Source organism: Molossus molossus, unplaced genomic scaffold, assembly GCF_014108415.1.
Source record: "Molossus molossus isolate mMolMol1 unplaced genomic scaffold, mMolMol1.p scaffold_m16_p_4, whole genome shotgun sequence".
NCBI lineage: Eukaryota > Metazoa > Chordata > Mammalia > Chiroptera > Molossidae > Molossus > Molossus molossus.
Genome location: NW_023425377.1, coordinates 78,223,327 through 78,239,276, shown reverse-complemented (window position 1 = coordinate 78,239,276; position 15,950 = coordinate 78,223,327). Strand labels below are relative to the sequence as shown.

The following is a 15,950-nucleotide window of genomic DNA, read 5'->3' as shown; positions in this document are numbered from 1 at the left end:
TCCCTCACTCACAGGCAAGACCCAACAGGTGCAGCTCACCTGGAAATGGTCCAGCATCTGCTTCCAGGACAGGAGCAGCAAAGCCTCTTTCCGGACCTTCCTGGGGATCTCAGAGTAGAGGAGGGAGTTCTCTCGGCTGCCATAAGGCATCCCTTGGGGGAAGAGGAAAAATGCAGAATGGGTGACCTGGCCCAGGAAAGAGTGGGGGCCAGCCTCAGGCTCCCTGTGGCTGGGCCCAGCTGGTTCCTTCTGCATCTACGTCATCCTGCCAAAGCATTTTGACTGCACATCCCTCCCCAGAGAAGCTATGACCCCGGGTTTAAGCACGTCAGCAGTAGTACAGGATCTTCCACCGCTGAGGTGTTTGTGTTGAACATCTTGGCCTAAATTACTGAAGAAACAGCACACAATAGAACAAAAAAAGGGTGGTCAGGGCTACCCAGTTCTCAACAGGCGAGGCTCCAGTCTTCAATGTCCTTCTTTATTAAAAGGCTTTAGCAGAGGCCACAGATTAATCTAGGATTAGAGCAAGTGTGTGCCTAATCAAACATCTCTTCCCCTTGACTCTGTGGGGAACGGCCCAGGCACTGGGGTGTGCTGAGCAGCATCCCTGGCCCCACCCACTCGATGCCAGGAGCAGCCCCAGTCGTGATCACTACAGATGTCGCCCAGTGTCTCCTGGAGGGCAGAACCTTCCGACAGAACCACTGATCTAACCTTACCTATAAAATGATAGCAGCTGCCCAGTGAGGATTCAGTGTGGATTAAATGAGGTAAGAAATACAAAGCACTTAGCACAATGCCTGGGATACGATGCTCAGAGATATCAGCCTAATTCCAGTAAGTTGCAATTTTTCATATTCTCACGTCTTTGAAGTTGAGATGTGTCTTATTGTTGAAAGTGATGTTGTATTCTTAGTGGCAATTAAAATAATGGCAGATCTTTCAATCGGTAGTGTCTTTGGATGGATGACAGTACAGTTGTTGTTAATAAAGTTAACGGCAGAGCAGAATGACTCTCTCTAGTAAGCCTTGGGTTTCCCCCTCTCTGTGCAATGAGGTGGGGGACACCGGGGCAGTGCTCCCTGAGTGTGGACATTCCCCAGCAGCTGACAGGACATTCTTTGGTGGCCCAGGAATGAGCTGTGAACTAACAATCAATCAAGAAAAGCTGAGCCCCTCTCTGATCCCCTTTCAATCTGAGTTTCTCCAGAAGTCTCAATCTAGTGTCAGCATCTTCTCAGGACCCCCTCATGTGCACTCTCACTTTGTATGTGTGTGAATCCTCACCCGAGGATATTTTTCCATTGATTTTAGAGTGGAAGGGAGGGAGGGAGAGAGAGAGTGGGAGAAGGGGGGAGGGGAGAGAGAGAGAAAGAAAGAGAGAAACAACGATGTGAGAGAGACACATCCATTGGTTGCCTCCCACATGACCCCAGCTGACCCCAACCAGGGCCAGGGACTGAACCTGCAACACAAATACGTGCCCTTGATCGGAATCAAATCCACAATCCCTTAGCGCGCAGGCCGTTGCTCTAACTGCTGAGCCAAACTGGCCTCGGCTGCATTCTCACATTTAATACTGGGAGAACAGGCGGGCTCCCCATATTCGGACCCTCTGGAGCTAGAGCTTAATAAATAACATGTGCTGCGCTGACAGTTAGTTATCTTTATAGGTAACTTCCCAATATGGCAAGTGACATGGGTTTTCCACTTATGATAAAATTGTTCATGAAGTACAGTTGGCAAAATAAGAGCATATTAAAGAAAAATATTAGATTAATAAGGGTTCCTTTATACGTGAATTTAAGGCCCTGGCCAGTTTGGCTCAGCAGTTAGAGCGTCAGCCCGTGGATCAGAGAGGCCCAGGTTCAGTTTCTGCTAAGGGCACATACCTTGGCTTGATGTGTCTCTCTCACATCAATGTTTCTCTCTCTCTCTCTTTCTCTCTCTCTCTCTCTCTCTCTCTCTTTTCTTCCCTGTCTCCCTCCCGATCTATCTGAAGATAAATGCAAAAAGTGTCCTCATGTGAGGATAAAAAAATAAATAAGTAAAAGTGGATTTAAGGAAAATGCAAAGTTAACCTAGATGTGCAGGGGAGTAGCACTCACAATTCAATCTCTAAGGACTCTTTCAGCTGCTTCAAATTTTCTTATTCCCAGCTAGAGGCACAGACAAATACTGCCCGGCCATGCTGCCCACGGTGTGTGCTCTGGACAATCTCTGTCTGCAGGGCTCAGTGGGACAGCTGGAGCTTTCCAAATGGGAAATCAAGGGTGTGGCCTTGCCAAGAATATTGGGGCCACCTTCTCCCCAGCTGATTAGTAAGAGGAGATACCAAATGGCCTAAGCTAGCACATTCCGGGATGAGCTGCCCTCAGCACCTTGAGGGTGATGATCGGTGTGCAGGTCAGAGGTCTGAGATGACCAATGACTACCGCTGATTTCTGCCATCGCTGCCCCTCCTCTGCCCTCTCGTTCTAGCTCTGCCCCATCTTTAGGGACAGCAACACCCCCCCTCCAATGCAAGCACTACCTCCATCCCCGCATGCTGTGGCCTTCTGAGGGCATGGGATTCTGGATCTGGACACAGGACACAAGGACACACAGTGGTCTTGCATTTTTCATCTAAGGGGCCCCCAAAGCTGTCTGGGGCCCTGTGCCCTCCCTGTCCAACACAAGCCACCCATGTGCAGTGGGGAGGAGCAGGAGAGCCAGAAAGAGAGGCTTTCCAGACACTGCAGTCCGAGCCCTGAAACCTGAGCTGCCGCCATGCCATCTTCCTGGCAGCAGGAGCCGGCAAAGTCCCTTCTCTGCTCCATCTTGAGTGCGTTGGGCTTCATCAAGCACATCTGAAAAAGTCTTCACTGAGGACCCAGTGATTGGCTCCACATGATTCAAATGGCGAAGCTTGGTGCCCACCATGGAGGCAGGGGTCCCAGCGAAAGTAGGGGGCAGGTGGCACTTAGAGCGGCAGGCTAGGCATTGCCCTTGGGAGGCCCCTTCTGTTCTTTCCACAAAGTTGCTAGCTGCCAGAATTCACTCAAGTGCTGGGCTAGTGCAAACCCATATTATAAATACTTGGGGGCTCCAGGGAGGGGTGCCCCAGAAACATGGACATTCATGAAGTGAGGTCAAGCATCCCTGAGGGTGTTGAGTAATGCAGACTGGATCAGCTCAAGGGTGATTAATGTCACCTCAAAAGACACAGCACAGATCTGAACTTAGGCACACTTCAGGGTCTTTGCTGGGTCCATAGCCCTTGTCTGGAGTTGCCCGTACCCACTGGGATGGGCCCTCAGAGCATCCTGTGGACTTAGGGTACCCACCCACTCCAGCCACAGACATATGCACACGCCACGGCCAACTGGACATCTGACGTATGTTGAGCTGATCTGATTCCTTCTCCAGAAATTCGGAGAAAGCTCATCCATTTCTGCTGGTGGCTAGAACCCTAGACGAGTAACCCTGAGAGCAGACAGCAGGAGGACAGTGAAAGTGGAGCCATGGAGAAAAATACACGCAGAGCAGCTGCCTGGGCTCCACAAGGCTTGGGTTGCCATGTCATGAGGTCCAGGGTAGGGTACCCTGAATGCCCCTGCAACCTTACTACTGGGTGCACTTGGCGGCTCAAAGGAGCTCGGAGGATTCCTGTCCCTTCCAGCAGCTCTGTAGATGGCTGAACGATGGCTCCCAAAGATGTCCACATCCTAATTCCCGGAACCTGTGACTATGTTACCTTTGGCAGCTAAAGGCATTTTGCAGATGGGATTAAATTAAGGATCTTAAACTGTGGAGATTAGCATGAATTACCTACATGTAATCATGTGCCTTACAAGAAGGCAGAGAGAGATTTCAGACACAGAAGAGGAGGCAGCGGTGTGACCACGGAAGCAAAGACTACAGTAATGTAGCTATAAGCCAAGGAACACCGGTAGCCAACAGAAGCTGGAGGAGGCCAGATTCTCCCTTCAAGCCTCAGGAGGAAGCACAAGGCAGCCCTGCCAACACCTTGATTTCAGCCCAGAGAAACTGATTTCAGACTTCTGGGCCCCTGAACTGTGAGAGAATCCTTTTGGGTTGTTTTAAGCCACCTAGCTGGATCTTCATAGCAGCAGCCCTAGGAAACTCATACAAGTACCTTAACCAGGACGGAAACCTGAACTTGAGTGAGTGACCAAAGAAAGTGGGAAAAAGGGGTTGGAGGAGCACAAAACGGCAGGAAAGAGAGGCAACAGCTCACCAGACTCCATGTATCTTGGCCACTTTCGGTCCTAACAGCCAAGCTCCTCCTTGGCTAAAGGAGCTTGAAGCACACACTTCTAGCCCTAATCTCTCCTAGGCTAGAGCTGGCACACTGCTTTCTATGAAGGGGCATACAGTAAATATTTTCAACTCTGCAGGCCCTATGACCTTTGTTGCATCTATATTCAGAAGCAGCCATAGATGGAAATAAATGAGTGGGCATGCTGGGCATCAGTAAAACTAGATTTTCAAACAGAGCCAGTTGTTGCTTGATGACCCCCATTCTAGACAAGTCTTTTCTAACTCTGTGCATGCCCAACCACCATCTGGTTTCCACGTGGCTCTTTATGAGGAGGGCCTGCATCAGCTTCGGGAAGGAGAGAGCCATCTGGTGTCCATCTCAGTCACAGTCACAACCATTAGCATGGGGCTACCTTCAGGCAGAATGACCTTCATTTGTTCATTCAATCACTCGCTCCAGTATTGACTGAGGGCATGACCAGGAGTAGGCACTGTCCCAGGGGCTGAGGATATAGAGAGACTGATCTGGGACCCAAAGTCGAGAGTGCTGAGAATAAAAACCTGCCTTGGATCAACAATCATGTGTCACGCTGCTTTTAAACATGATTGGAACTGTCCCTAGCTGCTCTGTGAGACCTTTAGGTAAAGTAGGGTAGCATTCACTGGCTCAGCAGATATTGACTGTCCAACCAGGAGCAAGGCTATGGCTTGGGTGCTAAGGGCACAAATGCAGGCGGCCGCAGGTACACAAGGCCCACGCCATGCCCTGAGGTTCTCACATGGCCCGGCAGGGAACACAAACACCTAAACAACTGCAGATATGTAGAAAGCGCTGTTCCAGAGGCACACACGGGAACGGGGAAGAAGTGATTAGCTATTAACATGCTTATCCATGTATCCAGGGCAGCCACAGCAAAAATGTGGCAAGCCACCCTGTTGTTAGCCCACAGGGTGTGCACTTGTGCGATCATGGCAGCTTTCCATGAGTCATTTATTATTTTTATTTTTTAATCCTTACCCAAGGATATGCTTTTATTCATTTTTAGAGAGAGAGGAAGGGAGAGCGAGAGAAAGAGAGAAAGAGAGGGAGAAATATCGATGTCAGAGAGAAACATCCATCACTGCCTTCTGTAGGTACCCTGACAGGGGACTGAACCCACAACTTAGGTACGTACCAACTGGGAACTGAACCCGCAACCTTTTTGGTATACAGGACAACACTCCAACCAACCAAGCCACCTGGCCGGGGCTTTCCATGAGCCTTCTTAACACTTCACTCCACAGCCAGAGCCTACTGGAGTTACCTGTGGCTCCCACTGCTGAGGGAGTTTGGCAGCTCATAAGTCCAGCCCAGCCCAGGAGGCTGGGAAGTGACTCAAAGCCAATACAACTGACTGTTACTGAAAACAATCTCAGTGGCACAGGCCCAGGTACCAGGCCCAAACCATAACACCGTGCAACACAGATGGGGTGGTACTGCCCTTTGCTCCCCTCACCTACCCATGTGACCCTCGGGCCAGACTTTCATTGTAAACAGAAGTTACGGTGGGTGGCATGGCAGTTTGCTCGGGGCCAGGCTCATCTATTTGGACCTTCTAACCAAGAGGACCAGCTGACCTCTGGAAACGCGAGGATTTATTAATAGCTATCCCCAAAATACTGCCTGGTCAAGGGTGGCCTGCTGGGCCCAAAGGAGCCTGAAGGGTTTGCAGGAGCCTAGAGCATCTCGGGAGCCTGGAGGGCCTGAGGAGACACTGAAGGACTTACCTAGGTAGTAGAGGCGGTGGGAGTGGGGGCCTGACTCGTCCGTCTTTTGCACAAACTGGAAGTCGTGTGGAGCCTTGTTGACGATCAGGCCCGAGTTCTTGCGGCTGCCGTGGATGATGCTCCGCAGCCCTTCCCACGAGTGCTTCTGTACCTGAAAGCGGGATGCCGTGTCCTCCATCTCCACCATATCGCTCGCGTCGGACACCGCTGCCCCAGTGGTCATCCTCTCCGCCCCCTCAGAATTCAGCGAGAAGCTACGAGAAGAAAGTAACAGGCAGGAAGAAAATCAGAAGGGCCCTGCCCGGTTTGGCCTGAGAACCAAAGAATCACGGGATCGATTCCAGTTAAGGGCACATGCCTTGGTTGTGGTTCGATCCCTCGCCCCGGTCAGTGTCTTGCAGGAGGCAACCAGTCGATGTGACTCTCACACATTAATGTTTCCCTCCCTCCCTCCCACTCTATCTGAAAATCAATGGAAAAATATCCTCAGGTGAGAATTAAATAAAAAAATGTTTTTCAAATGAGAAGGGAAGTGGTACTCAAGTTCCACATACACACTGCTTCCTCATCAGACACTGTAATTCCCCCTGCCAAGCCCTGCACTGTGTATCCTGCCCTGCCCCCTAAATATTTCTTAAATTGTTACACTTTTCACCAACACCATGTCTCCTAAGATCCAAGCCACTGTCGCTTCTCAGCTGAATGATGGCAACTGTCTACCAACTCAAAACCCTCCCTTGGTTTTCCCTTTGGTGAAAACCAGCCCTCACACTGGCCTTCAACACTCTGTCCTCTGCCTCTGCCAGACTCTCAAACCTCATTCTCTGTCATCACTATGCCCCAGGTGAGCTTAACCAGGCCAGACTGCTTCCCACTCCAAAACCTTTGCTCATACTGTCCTTTCTGCCTAGAACATTTTTCCCCCTCTCTTTGCTCAAGTAACACCTAATTAGATCTCAGCTTAAATATCTGTCAGGTCCTTAGAAACTTTCTACGACCACCCATATTAAAGTTGGTCTTTTTGTTAATCTTCCACATGCCACCTGGTTGCCCCACCCTCACAGAATTTGTCACAATGGTTGTCTGTCAATCGCCTGTCTCCCCCATGTCTGTCGTGCTCATGGCTGTGCACCTGGAACCTCACGTGGCCCCTGACACAGTAGGCATTCCACAGAAAGCCATGGAAGACCATTCGTCCACGCACAGAAGCCTGAGCACAGAGAATTAATTGCCAGACTTCATCACCATACCATCAGCTTGCTGTCTTGCAGGGAAACTTGTGCCTCACCGGAAGTGCTCAGTAAAGCAGACATATGTTCACCGGGGTGGTGAGAACACTAGGTGAGAGCATGGATGTGCCGAGCACTCCCCTCAGAGGCCATCCCCCTCCAGGAGCAGCTGTAGCCACGCAAAGGCTCCCTCCCTCCCCTCTCCCACCCTCGTTGCTGAGCACACATCCTGACCAGACTGGACGGGCCAGGCAAATATTGTTTTAGGGAAATCTAAACATAGCCGTGGTGACCTGGTTGTGGCACTGCCAGGGTCCTCTCGTGAGGCCAGCAAAAGTAAGTGGGCAGCCCAGCTTTTCCCTCTCTCTTTTTTTTTTATCCTCACCCGAGGACATTCTTCCACTTTTTGTTCAGATAGAGTAGGAAGGAGAGAGAGAGAGAGAGAGAGAGAGAAACATCGAGTGGCTGCCACCCGCCCGACCCAACCAGGGCGGGGGACAAACTGCAACTGAGGCACGTGCCCTTAGCAGGAACTGAACCCGGGTCTCTCTGGACCACGGGCCAACGCTCTAACCACTGAGCCAAACCGGCCAGGGCAGCCCAGCTTTTCTCTATGGGCACCAAATGGCCGAGGCCCTTGCTGAATGCCAGAACCATGTGCTCGGGACTAGCAGCTTTGCGAGCTGAAGTCTGCATTTACTTGTTAGAGTGGGACTTGAAGCTATTGTTATATCCACGGCCAGAACAGCCGGGCCAAGGGCTTTAGAGAAGTAACAGAGGCAGATCTCTGCCCCCAAGGCAGATCTCTGCCCCCATCCCTGATTCAGGTACCTTCTGATTCCCAGAAAGCTTTGACCTCTGCCAGTAGCAGACCCCACAGAGTGACCACTAGAGGACAAAGGACCCCTGCCAGCTTTGAGAAGAAGAAAAAGAGACACAAGAAGGCTACCCATGGCTTTCCAGCATCCAACTGTGGGCTGATTTTCCAAGTTCCCTTTCTAACTCAGAGAGGAGAAAGGCCTCTCCTACTCAGTTCTACATGACCCCCGGAGCTAGGGAGAAGGGGCGGTATGCAGTGAGCTGGCGTGTCCTGCCCCTTAGTCAGGAGCACAGTCAGTTCAGCTCCTCCTACACTGGCTTTGAAGACAGACCACAGGCCAGCAGAGCCTTCAGGGCCCTCAGGTCTAATAAACCAAACCCAGAAAGGGTGGGAGACTCACTGAGGGGTGTTAGGCAGGGGCCAGCTGAGCACTGCAGAACCCATACAGCCCCAAGCACTACCAGAAACAAGCCCAGAAAACCAAGCTGGCGAACTCCTCTCACCACCTGAACCTCCCAAACTCTGCCACCACAATTCAAGCCTTGTTCATAACAGAAAAACAGATCGTGACTGTCAGGGTCCCCAAAGAACATCCCAGAAGCAAAGGCCTGGGGAAAGCACTCACAAAATCACATGGCTTATTTCCACAGCAAAGAGTGATAAAAAGGATCTTGCCTCGAATGACTACAGAGAGCCCAGGGAGCAAAAATGCAATCCAGGAGATGAGAAATGAAATGAAGCATCGTCGGAAACTTCTAAGAATCTTCTAGATACAGTGGGACAGCGTGAGGTTCTAGACAGGCTAAGCTTGGTGCTATAGCCTGGCTCTCCACGGGCTTCTCTTCTCCCCAGAGACCTTTAAAGCCCTGACTGCAGGAAGAGGCTGGAGAAACAAGGACAGGTGGACAAAATGGGGCCCTTGTAAAGCAAGTCTGTGCCAGCCCTTTCTCATCCAGTGCCAGCCTGTGCTGGGCTTCTTGAGTCAAGAGTTTACACAGCTGGAAAATGAAAAGTGGACTGCAAGCCTCTTAGGCCTAGTCCACCTACACTTTCCATCTGCCAGTCGGTAGGGCGCCTTCACAGCCTGTGACGCCACCAGCAAAGAGGGCAGGATCTCCTGGTTCAGTCAGTGTCAAGGCCTGATGGGAGATCTATGATCTCTGTCTGAGCTGGTACTCCAAGAGCTGGGGCCACCATCCCCTGGGGCATCAAACAGAGACCCAAGCAGAACCCGTAATGAGGGAAGCAGGTGGAAGGCAAGAAGAAACTGCAGATTCTGAGCTCTGGCTGCAGGTCTGGGAGAGTTCAGGCCAAGCACAGATAAGGCAAGAAGGCAGACACTGGGCAGGTGCTGGGCAGAGGGAGGGAAGGAGCCAGGGCATCCATGCTCTCGAGGGAGTGGCCTTCCGGACACTCACTGTGTTCCTGAAGCTGGGGGTTCCTGGGAAACACCAGGCCACCCTCTGCCCTATGCATGCTGCTCCCAGCACCACTGGGACCTCCAGCTTTTATGACCAGCCTTACACAGTGTCAGTTTGCAGTCCAGCCTGTGCCCACCTGGGACCTAAGGCACACGAGAAGAGAGATGTGGGTTCCCATCACTAACTGACCCTGACACATCCACCCATCAGACACGGAGACTGGATGTTCTCGAAGGCTGTGTCTTGGGAACAATCACCATGTTTAGCATCATTTCTGTCTTCCAAAATCATCTTTGATTCTCTTTCTCCTCCCCAACCACTTGCACTCACTAAAAACAAACGAGCCCGAGATTGTTAGAAAACTGAAACTGACACAGGTCAACTGAGTCGAGGAATTCCTATAGTGTCTCAATTCACGCCAAGCCCCAGATGTGGAATTTACCAAATGTACAAATCCTGTGTGTGTAATTACCTTTGATCCTCACTGTAAGCTTGGGAGGTTAAGTTCGAGGGTCAGCTCCATCTGAGAGACTGGAAAGTAGGCTCAGAGAAGTCAAATGGCCTGACCAATGTCACTCCATGTGGGAGAGGAACCCAAGTCTACTGGACTCAAACTCACTTCCTAACCACCAGGCCAGCAGTGCTCAACTAGGGCTGATCCCACCCCCAGGGGGCACCGGGCAATCTCTGGGGACATGTGTGGTTGTCATGACTGAGGGTGTTCCTGATATCAAGTAGGTAGGGGCCAGGGATGCTGTTCAACACCCCACAGTGCCCAGGATGGCCCCACAGAGTGATCTGACCTCAATGTCAGCAGTGCTAGGACGGAGAAACCCTGCACTAGCCCACACAGTCTCCTCATGCAAAATAGCCAGAACTTCACCTTAGGGAAATGCAGAAATGTAGGGGTGTGGGGGGAACAAAGGAATCTTCCCAGACCAAAGACTCTGCAACATCCCCAGCAATCAGGGCTCCCAAGGCCGCGCCCCTTACCTCCTCCAACTTCCTGTGTTCACGTTGTCCAGGCGTAGCTTCTTAACCGTCCGCATTAACCACTTGGCTGATCAGGAGGGTGGGGGAGCCTGCAAAGAGAGAGACCACAGGGCTGCAACTCCCAGCAGAGACCACAGGGCTGCAACTCCCAATGCCAAGGCCGTTCTGACGAGGTAGATGGTTCAGGCTCTGCCCTGAAATTCGAGAGGGTACCTGGCATTTGCCAGAAACCAGCATTTTTTTCCAGAGTAGTTCTCCCAAGGTGAGAAGTCAGTGAGAAGATGGGAATATCAAATGACTCCAAGGATCCCACCCACAGACATTTGCCAGAAATGGAATAAAACCAAATTCCCCATTGTGGCTGCTCCCCAATGGCCTTCCTGACCTCACCTTCTTGCCTGCTCTTGGCCATTATCTCCAGCACACTGGCCTTACTCTCCCCTAAACACACCATTCATTCCCACTCTGCCCGGGACATCCTTTCCCTGCTTTTTGTACAGCCTGCTCCCTTGTATCCTTTGGGTCCCAATAGCACCTCTTCAGAGGTCTTTCCTGGCATCCGATCTGAAGTTGCTACCTTGTCACCCCCATTACAACACTTGGTCTTTCTGTATAGCACTCACTCTAGGACAGCGGTTCTCAAAGGGGACAATTCTGCCTCCCGAGGGGACCCTTGGAGATGTCTGCAGACATTTTTGGTTGTCACCACTGATGTGGGCAGGGGTGTTGTGGGTGAAGGTCAAGGAAGATGCTCAACACCCCACAGTGCCCAGGACTGTCCTCTACAATGGAATGATATGGCCCCAATGTCAGCAGTGCTGAGGGGGAAACTGCATTCATTATTTGAGGAGAAAATTTGAGTTAGATCCTTAGGCTCACAATAGACACCAGAATAAATCCCTGATGGTATAAACCAGAATCCCCAGTGTCTGTGAATCACTTTCTCCTTCCCCACTCAGTTCATATATTTAAATGTGTGCAGCTTCCTAGGACCTCAGCAAGTCAAATGATTTTAGAACACAGTGTCTCCTGGGAGGAGGGGTAAATGGAATCCCCTAACCCAGAATGTCTCAACCAGAGCCAATCTGCCCCCAGGGGACATTTTTGGTTGTCACAACTGGAAAGCACTCTGTTGGCAATCTGGTTGGTGGAGACACAATCCCACTATCCACAGGATGCCCCCACCCCACAAAGAATGACCTGGCCCCAAATATCACTAGTTCTAAGGCTGAGAACCCCTGCTCTGGGTGAGTGAGCACTCCTTTCTGGGATGCCAGCTCCACAAGGGCAGGCCCACATCTGTTCTGTTCCTGCTGTATCCTGAGCCCAGAGTCATGCCTAGCACATAAGCAGCACTCAAACATTTTGGATTTAGTGAACTTGTCACTGTCCTCACTTGAACACTGTCTAAAGTCAAAGGGACCTCTGGTTCGGCCGGCACCCAACAACTTCAACAAGTGAGGTCCCAGGGCAACAGGCAGATGTCCAGATGCTTAGAGAAAAAGCAAGTAGGACAGATGTCATACAGGAGAAGTGAAGCAACATGCCACCTGGTATCCTGGACAGTTCAGTTCAGCAGTTAGAGCATCGGCCCATAGACTGAAGGGTTGCAGGTTCGATCCCTGGTCAGGGTTGTATGGGAGTCAACCAACTGATATGTCTCTCTCACATCGATGTTTCTCTCTCTTTCCCTTCCTCCCTTCCACTCTATTAAAAATTAATGGAAAAAAATGTCCTCGGGTAAGGATTGACAAAAAGTCACTAAACTTCTCTATGTCCCCAGCTATAAAATGGGACTGCAATAGGGCTACTGTGAGGATTAAATGAGATTGCACAGCTAAATTGCATAAAGTGCCTGACATAGCAGAAACTACACAACAGCTAATACTATTGACTAATACTGTTGTCTAAGCAAGTTATTTAATATCACACCAAGGGGGAGCCCTGGCCACTTGAAGCCTCAGCTTGAGGACCAAAGGGTTTCGGGTTCGATTCCTGGGCAAGGGCATGTACCTGGGCTGCAGGTGTGATCCCCGGCCCCAGTTGGAGTCATACAGGAGGCAATCGGTCAATGTGTCTCTCTCACAACGTTTCTCTCTTCCCACCCCCTACCCTCTCTAAAAATATCAATGGGAAAAATATCCTAGAGTGAGCATTAACAAAAAACAAAATAAAATCACACCAAGGAGAGAACTGAACTAAAGTCCCTTTCAGAGCCAGAATCCACACCATTCGGGACCAAATGCCAGGCACTGTGTTAGGTGTGGGAGGGTGCAGCCACACCTCTTCCAAATCCAGCTGGAATCAGCACTCTCCCCTTTTCACCCCCAATTGCAGGGGATACATACGGGGACAGCTGGAGGGGAATGCTGGATGGAAAGAAACATCTCCAGCAAGAGCACACAAAGCTACAGCTACTGGCCCAAGTCCCAGCCAACTGTCCCTGTGGGCAATGACCCCAGGGTTGTAGAAAACCACTTCCTGCCAAATTCTATATCCTGGAGCAGGCAAATAAATCCCACTAGTCCCACACTCAGCCTTCCTGGCCACCCCACCTCAACACAACTGACCTTCTAAACAGTCCAGAAAGCCTCATTCCAACTGTAGGTCTGGGACACAAGACCTTGACAGAGTGAATGGGTCATGAATGCGGTGGGTTAATGGAGGGACTGGCTAACCACTCGCTCTCCTTCCACTGAGGAGTCCCTACTGTCCTGCCTGATTCTCGCTACCTGGGCTCTTTCTAGCCACACCTCATAGCCCTGTGGTGCAGTCTGTACGTCCCGAATCACACCTAGGAGAAAAGTCCTCCCAGGGCCCAGTTCCCCCAGGGTCAACAGGGATTGGGGACCACAGTCCATATCTAGGCTTTAGCCCCAGCTCCTCGAAAGCAGGTTGGTTCTTTCCGTGGAGGCAAGGGACTTCCTCACGGTGGGAGATGGGAGGGTTGACAGGTAGTGGCAAAGGGAAGGGGCTGCTTCCGATGGCTCAGCGGCAGCATGGATGTCGGGAAGTGTCAGTGCTGGTCTGCGGCTGTGTGGGAAGGAGGTGGGCGGCTGGGCAGGCCTGGGGGTGGAGGGGCAGCTGAGAGAAGGAGCAGGACCCTGCGAGGATGCAGAAGCAGAGAGGCCACGCGCTGGGGAGGAGGAGCACGCGGGCCAGAGAGATGGCCTCTGCTCTCACCTGGGAGCGTGTATTTGCACGGGGAGATGGAGAAGATGGGGACCTCCAGAGCGTGCAAGGAAAGGAGGGTGTTCTTGGGTGTGGCCACCCCCGGAAGGGGCCAGAGCCAGGTGGCTTGGGCAGCGACGGGATGGGTGGGGAGGGGAGGCCGGGCCGGGGAGAGGCTGAGCGGTGGCCCGGGCAGAGAAGGGGGCGGGCGGGCAGGAAGGATTAGGGGGGTGCCGGGCCGGGAGGAAACCGACACGGGGACTGGAGGGGCCGAGAGTGCGGTGGCTGGCGGGCCGGGGGCGGAGGGTACCAGGGCGGGTCACTGGCGGACTCAGGGTCGCGGCCGAGGCGGGACGGGGCGCGCGGGCGCTGCTCACCAGGGCTCGGGGCTGGCGCGGGGCGGCGGCCGGGCTGGCCAGGACGTCCCGGGGCCGGAGGCGCCTCAGACTCGCGGCTCCATGCCCGGGACTGCGGCCCCGGAAGCGGCGGGCGCGGGGGACAGCGGAGGAGGCGGACACGGGGGACTCCGAGGCTCAGGACCCTTTGACCCGGAAGTCGAGCGGCCCAGGAGGCGGCCTGGGATTGGCCACCGCGCGGGCCCGCACTAAGGCTTCGCGGCGCTGGGGGGACGTGCCGGCTCGGCCCTGGCTGACAGAGGCGTGGAACAGCCCATGGGCGGAGTCTTCCAGTGTGCACACGGACGCCCAGGAGAAACAGTCCCATAGAATTTGGTATCGCCCAGCCAATCCAATGAACTGTCTTCTAAGGGCACTTGGAGAGAACCCGGCTTGCCGTGGCGTTGGTGGTATAGTGGTTAGCATAGCTGCCTTCCAAGCAGTTGACCCGGGTTCGATTCCCGGCCAACGCAGGCGAGTTAGCACTCTTTTCTTACTCTCCATCGAAAGTTTCTGGCGAAATAGTCGAATTGGAATTCCAATTAGTTTGACTTCGAAGTAATTTTTAGAATTCGATAATAAGTCTTAAAAAGACAGGAGACAGAAGAAAAATGTCACTGAACCAGAATTTTGATTAGTTTTACTTTGAAGTAAATTTTAAAATTCTGTTATAAAGAAAAAAATCTGGCGTGTGTTTCCGCCCGAAACGAGACCTTTCGCGTGTAAGGCGAACGTGGTAGCAGCTACACTACTACGGAAACCATCAGAGACGAGACCTTTTGTGATTACTAGGCATAGACGATGTTACAAAAATTGTTACATTATAGTTCCTGAAATGAATATTGTATCATTTCGTGGCGTCGTTAGAGGTGATTTCCACTTTTCCTAAATATTCATCATGGCTTGATGCAGTGGAAGCTGGGAGGAGGAAAACATCCAATAAACACATCTTTATTACTTCATCATCAACACGCGTCCTATTAAAACAATCAAAGACAAAAATTGCTCACAAATCCATACTGAAACCAAAGTTTCATTAGTTCGTTTCATACAATCTTTATTGAAAGTATCACCTGAGTGTCTACAGATATTTGCAAGGTGTCTACAATGTTGCTTCGGCCCAAACTATTTTCTACAAGAACTGTCTATAAAGTACTTTTATTGTCTACACACTGCGTTCAGGAAATTTTGAAGGAAAAAACAAGTGAGACATAGAAAGAAGATCATTAAGGTGACATTTCATCTCATAACCCAGAGCTAACTTGTTTGCATTTTAGATTAGTTTTCATTTTCTTTTTTAAGATAGTAGAAGGGAGGGAGGTTATGGCAAGAATTTAGGGTCAGACTGTTGTAAAAAATCTATCTGCCCGCGGCCCCTCTTGCAGGGCCAGAATTAGAGTGAGGAAAGTAAGGCACTGCCTCAGGAGAGGCTGGTCCTCGGCCTTTTCCAGCTTCTGGAGGCCATCGCATTCCTTGCCTCGTGCCCTGCATCACTCCAACTTCTGGTTCCATTGTTACATCTTTGATTTTGACTCTCTTTCGGGGCCACCCAGATAATGCAAAATAATTTTCCCCATCTCAACTTAATCCCATCAGCAAAGTTCCTTTTTCTGTATAAGGGAGCATAGTCAAAGATTCGGGAGAATAGGATGTGGAGGTGGGGAAGTGGCATTATTCTGCCAATCCACAACTTCCCTCCTCATTAAACATACTTCTGCAAAGTATTTTTGTTTTATTTTATTTTTTATTTATTTTTTTATTCCTCACCCGAGGATACTTTTCTATTTATCACCAGATAGAGTGGAAGGGAGAGAGTGAGAAACAGAAACAGCGATGTGATAGAACCACACTGACTGGCTGCCTCCCGCATGACCTGACCAGGGCTGGG

The 15,950-nt window shown here is 51.3% G+C and overlaps 1 protein-coding gene and 1 non-coding gene across 4 annotated transcripts in view; one reads left to right on the top strand and one right to left on the bottom strand.

Annotated features, from left to right (window-relative positions):
• DPP9 (dipeptidyl peptidase 9) overlaps positions 1 to 14,062 on the bottom strand; it is a 38,022-nt gene extending 23,960 nt beyond the window's left edge. For all 3 annotated transcript variants that reach the window (XM_036240307.1, XM_036240308.1, XM_036240309.1), the window contains exons 1-4: positions 14,045 to 14,062; positions 10,497 to 10,585; positions 6,034 to 6,287; positions 40 to 152 (exon numbers count right to left, since the gene is read on the bottom strand). In XM_036240307.1, the coding sequence (XP_036096200.1) occupies positions 40 to 152; positions 6,034 to 6,287; positions 10,497 to 10,552 (423 nt within the window). In that variant the 5' untranslated portion in view covers positions 10,553 to 10,585; positions 14,045 to 14,062. The remainder of the gene's footprint in view (positions 1 to 39; positions 153 to 6,033; positions 6,288 to 10,496; positions 10,586 to 14,044) is intronic.
• A 401-nt stretch (positions 14,063 to 14,463) lies between these two features.
• On the top strand, positions 14,464 to 14,535 carry TRNAG-UCC. The gene has a single exon. It is a non-coding gene; the product is annotated as a tRNA-Gly (tRNA).
• Positions 14,536 to 15,950: the final 1,415 nt, after the last annotated feature.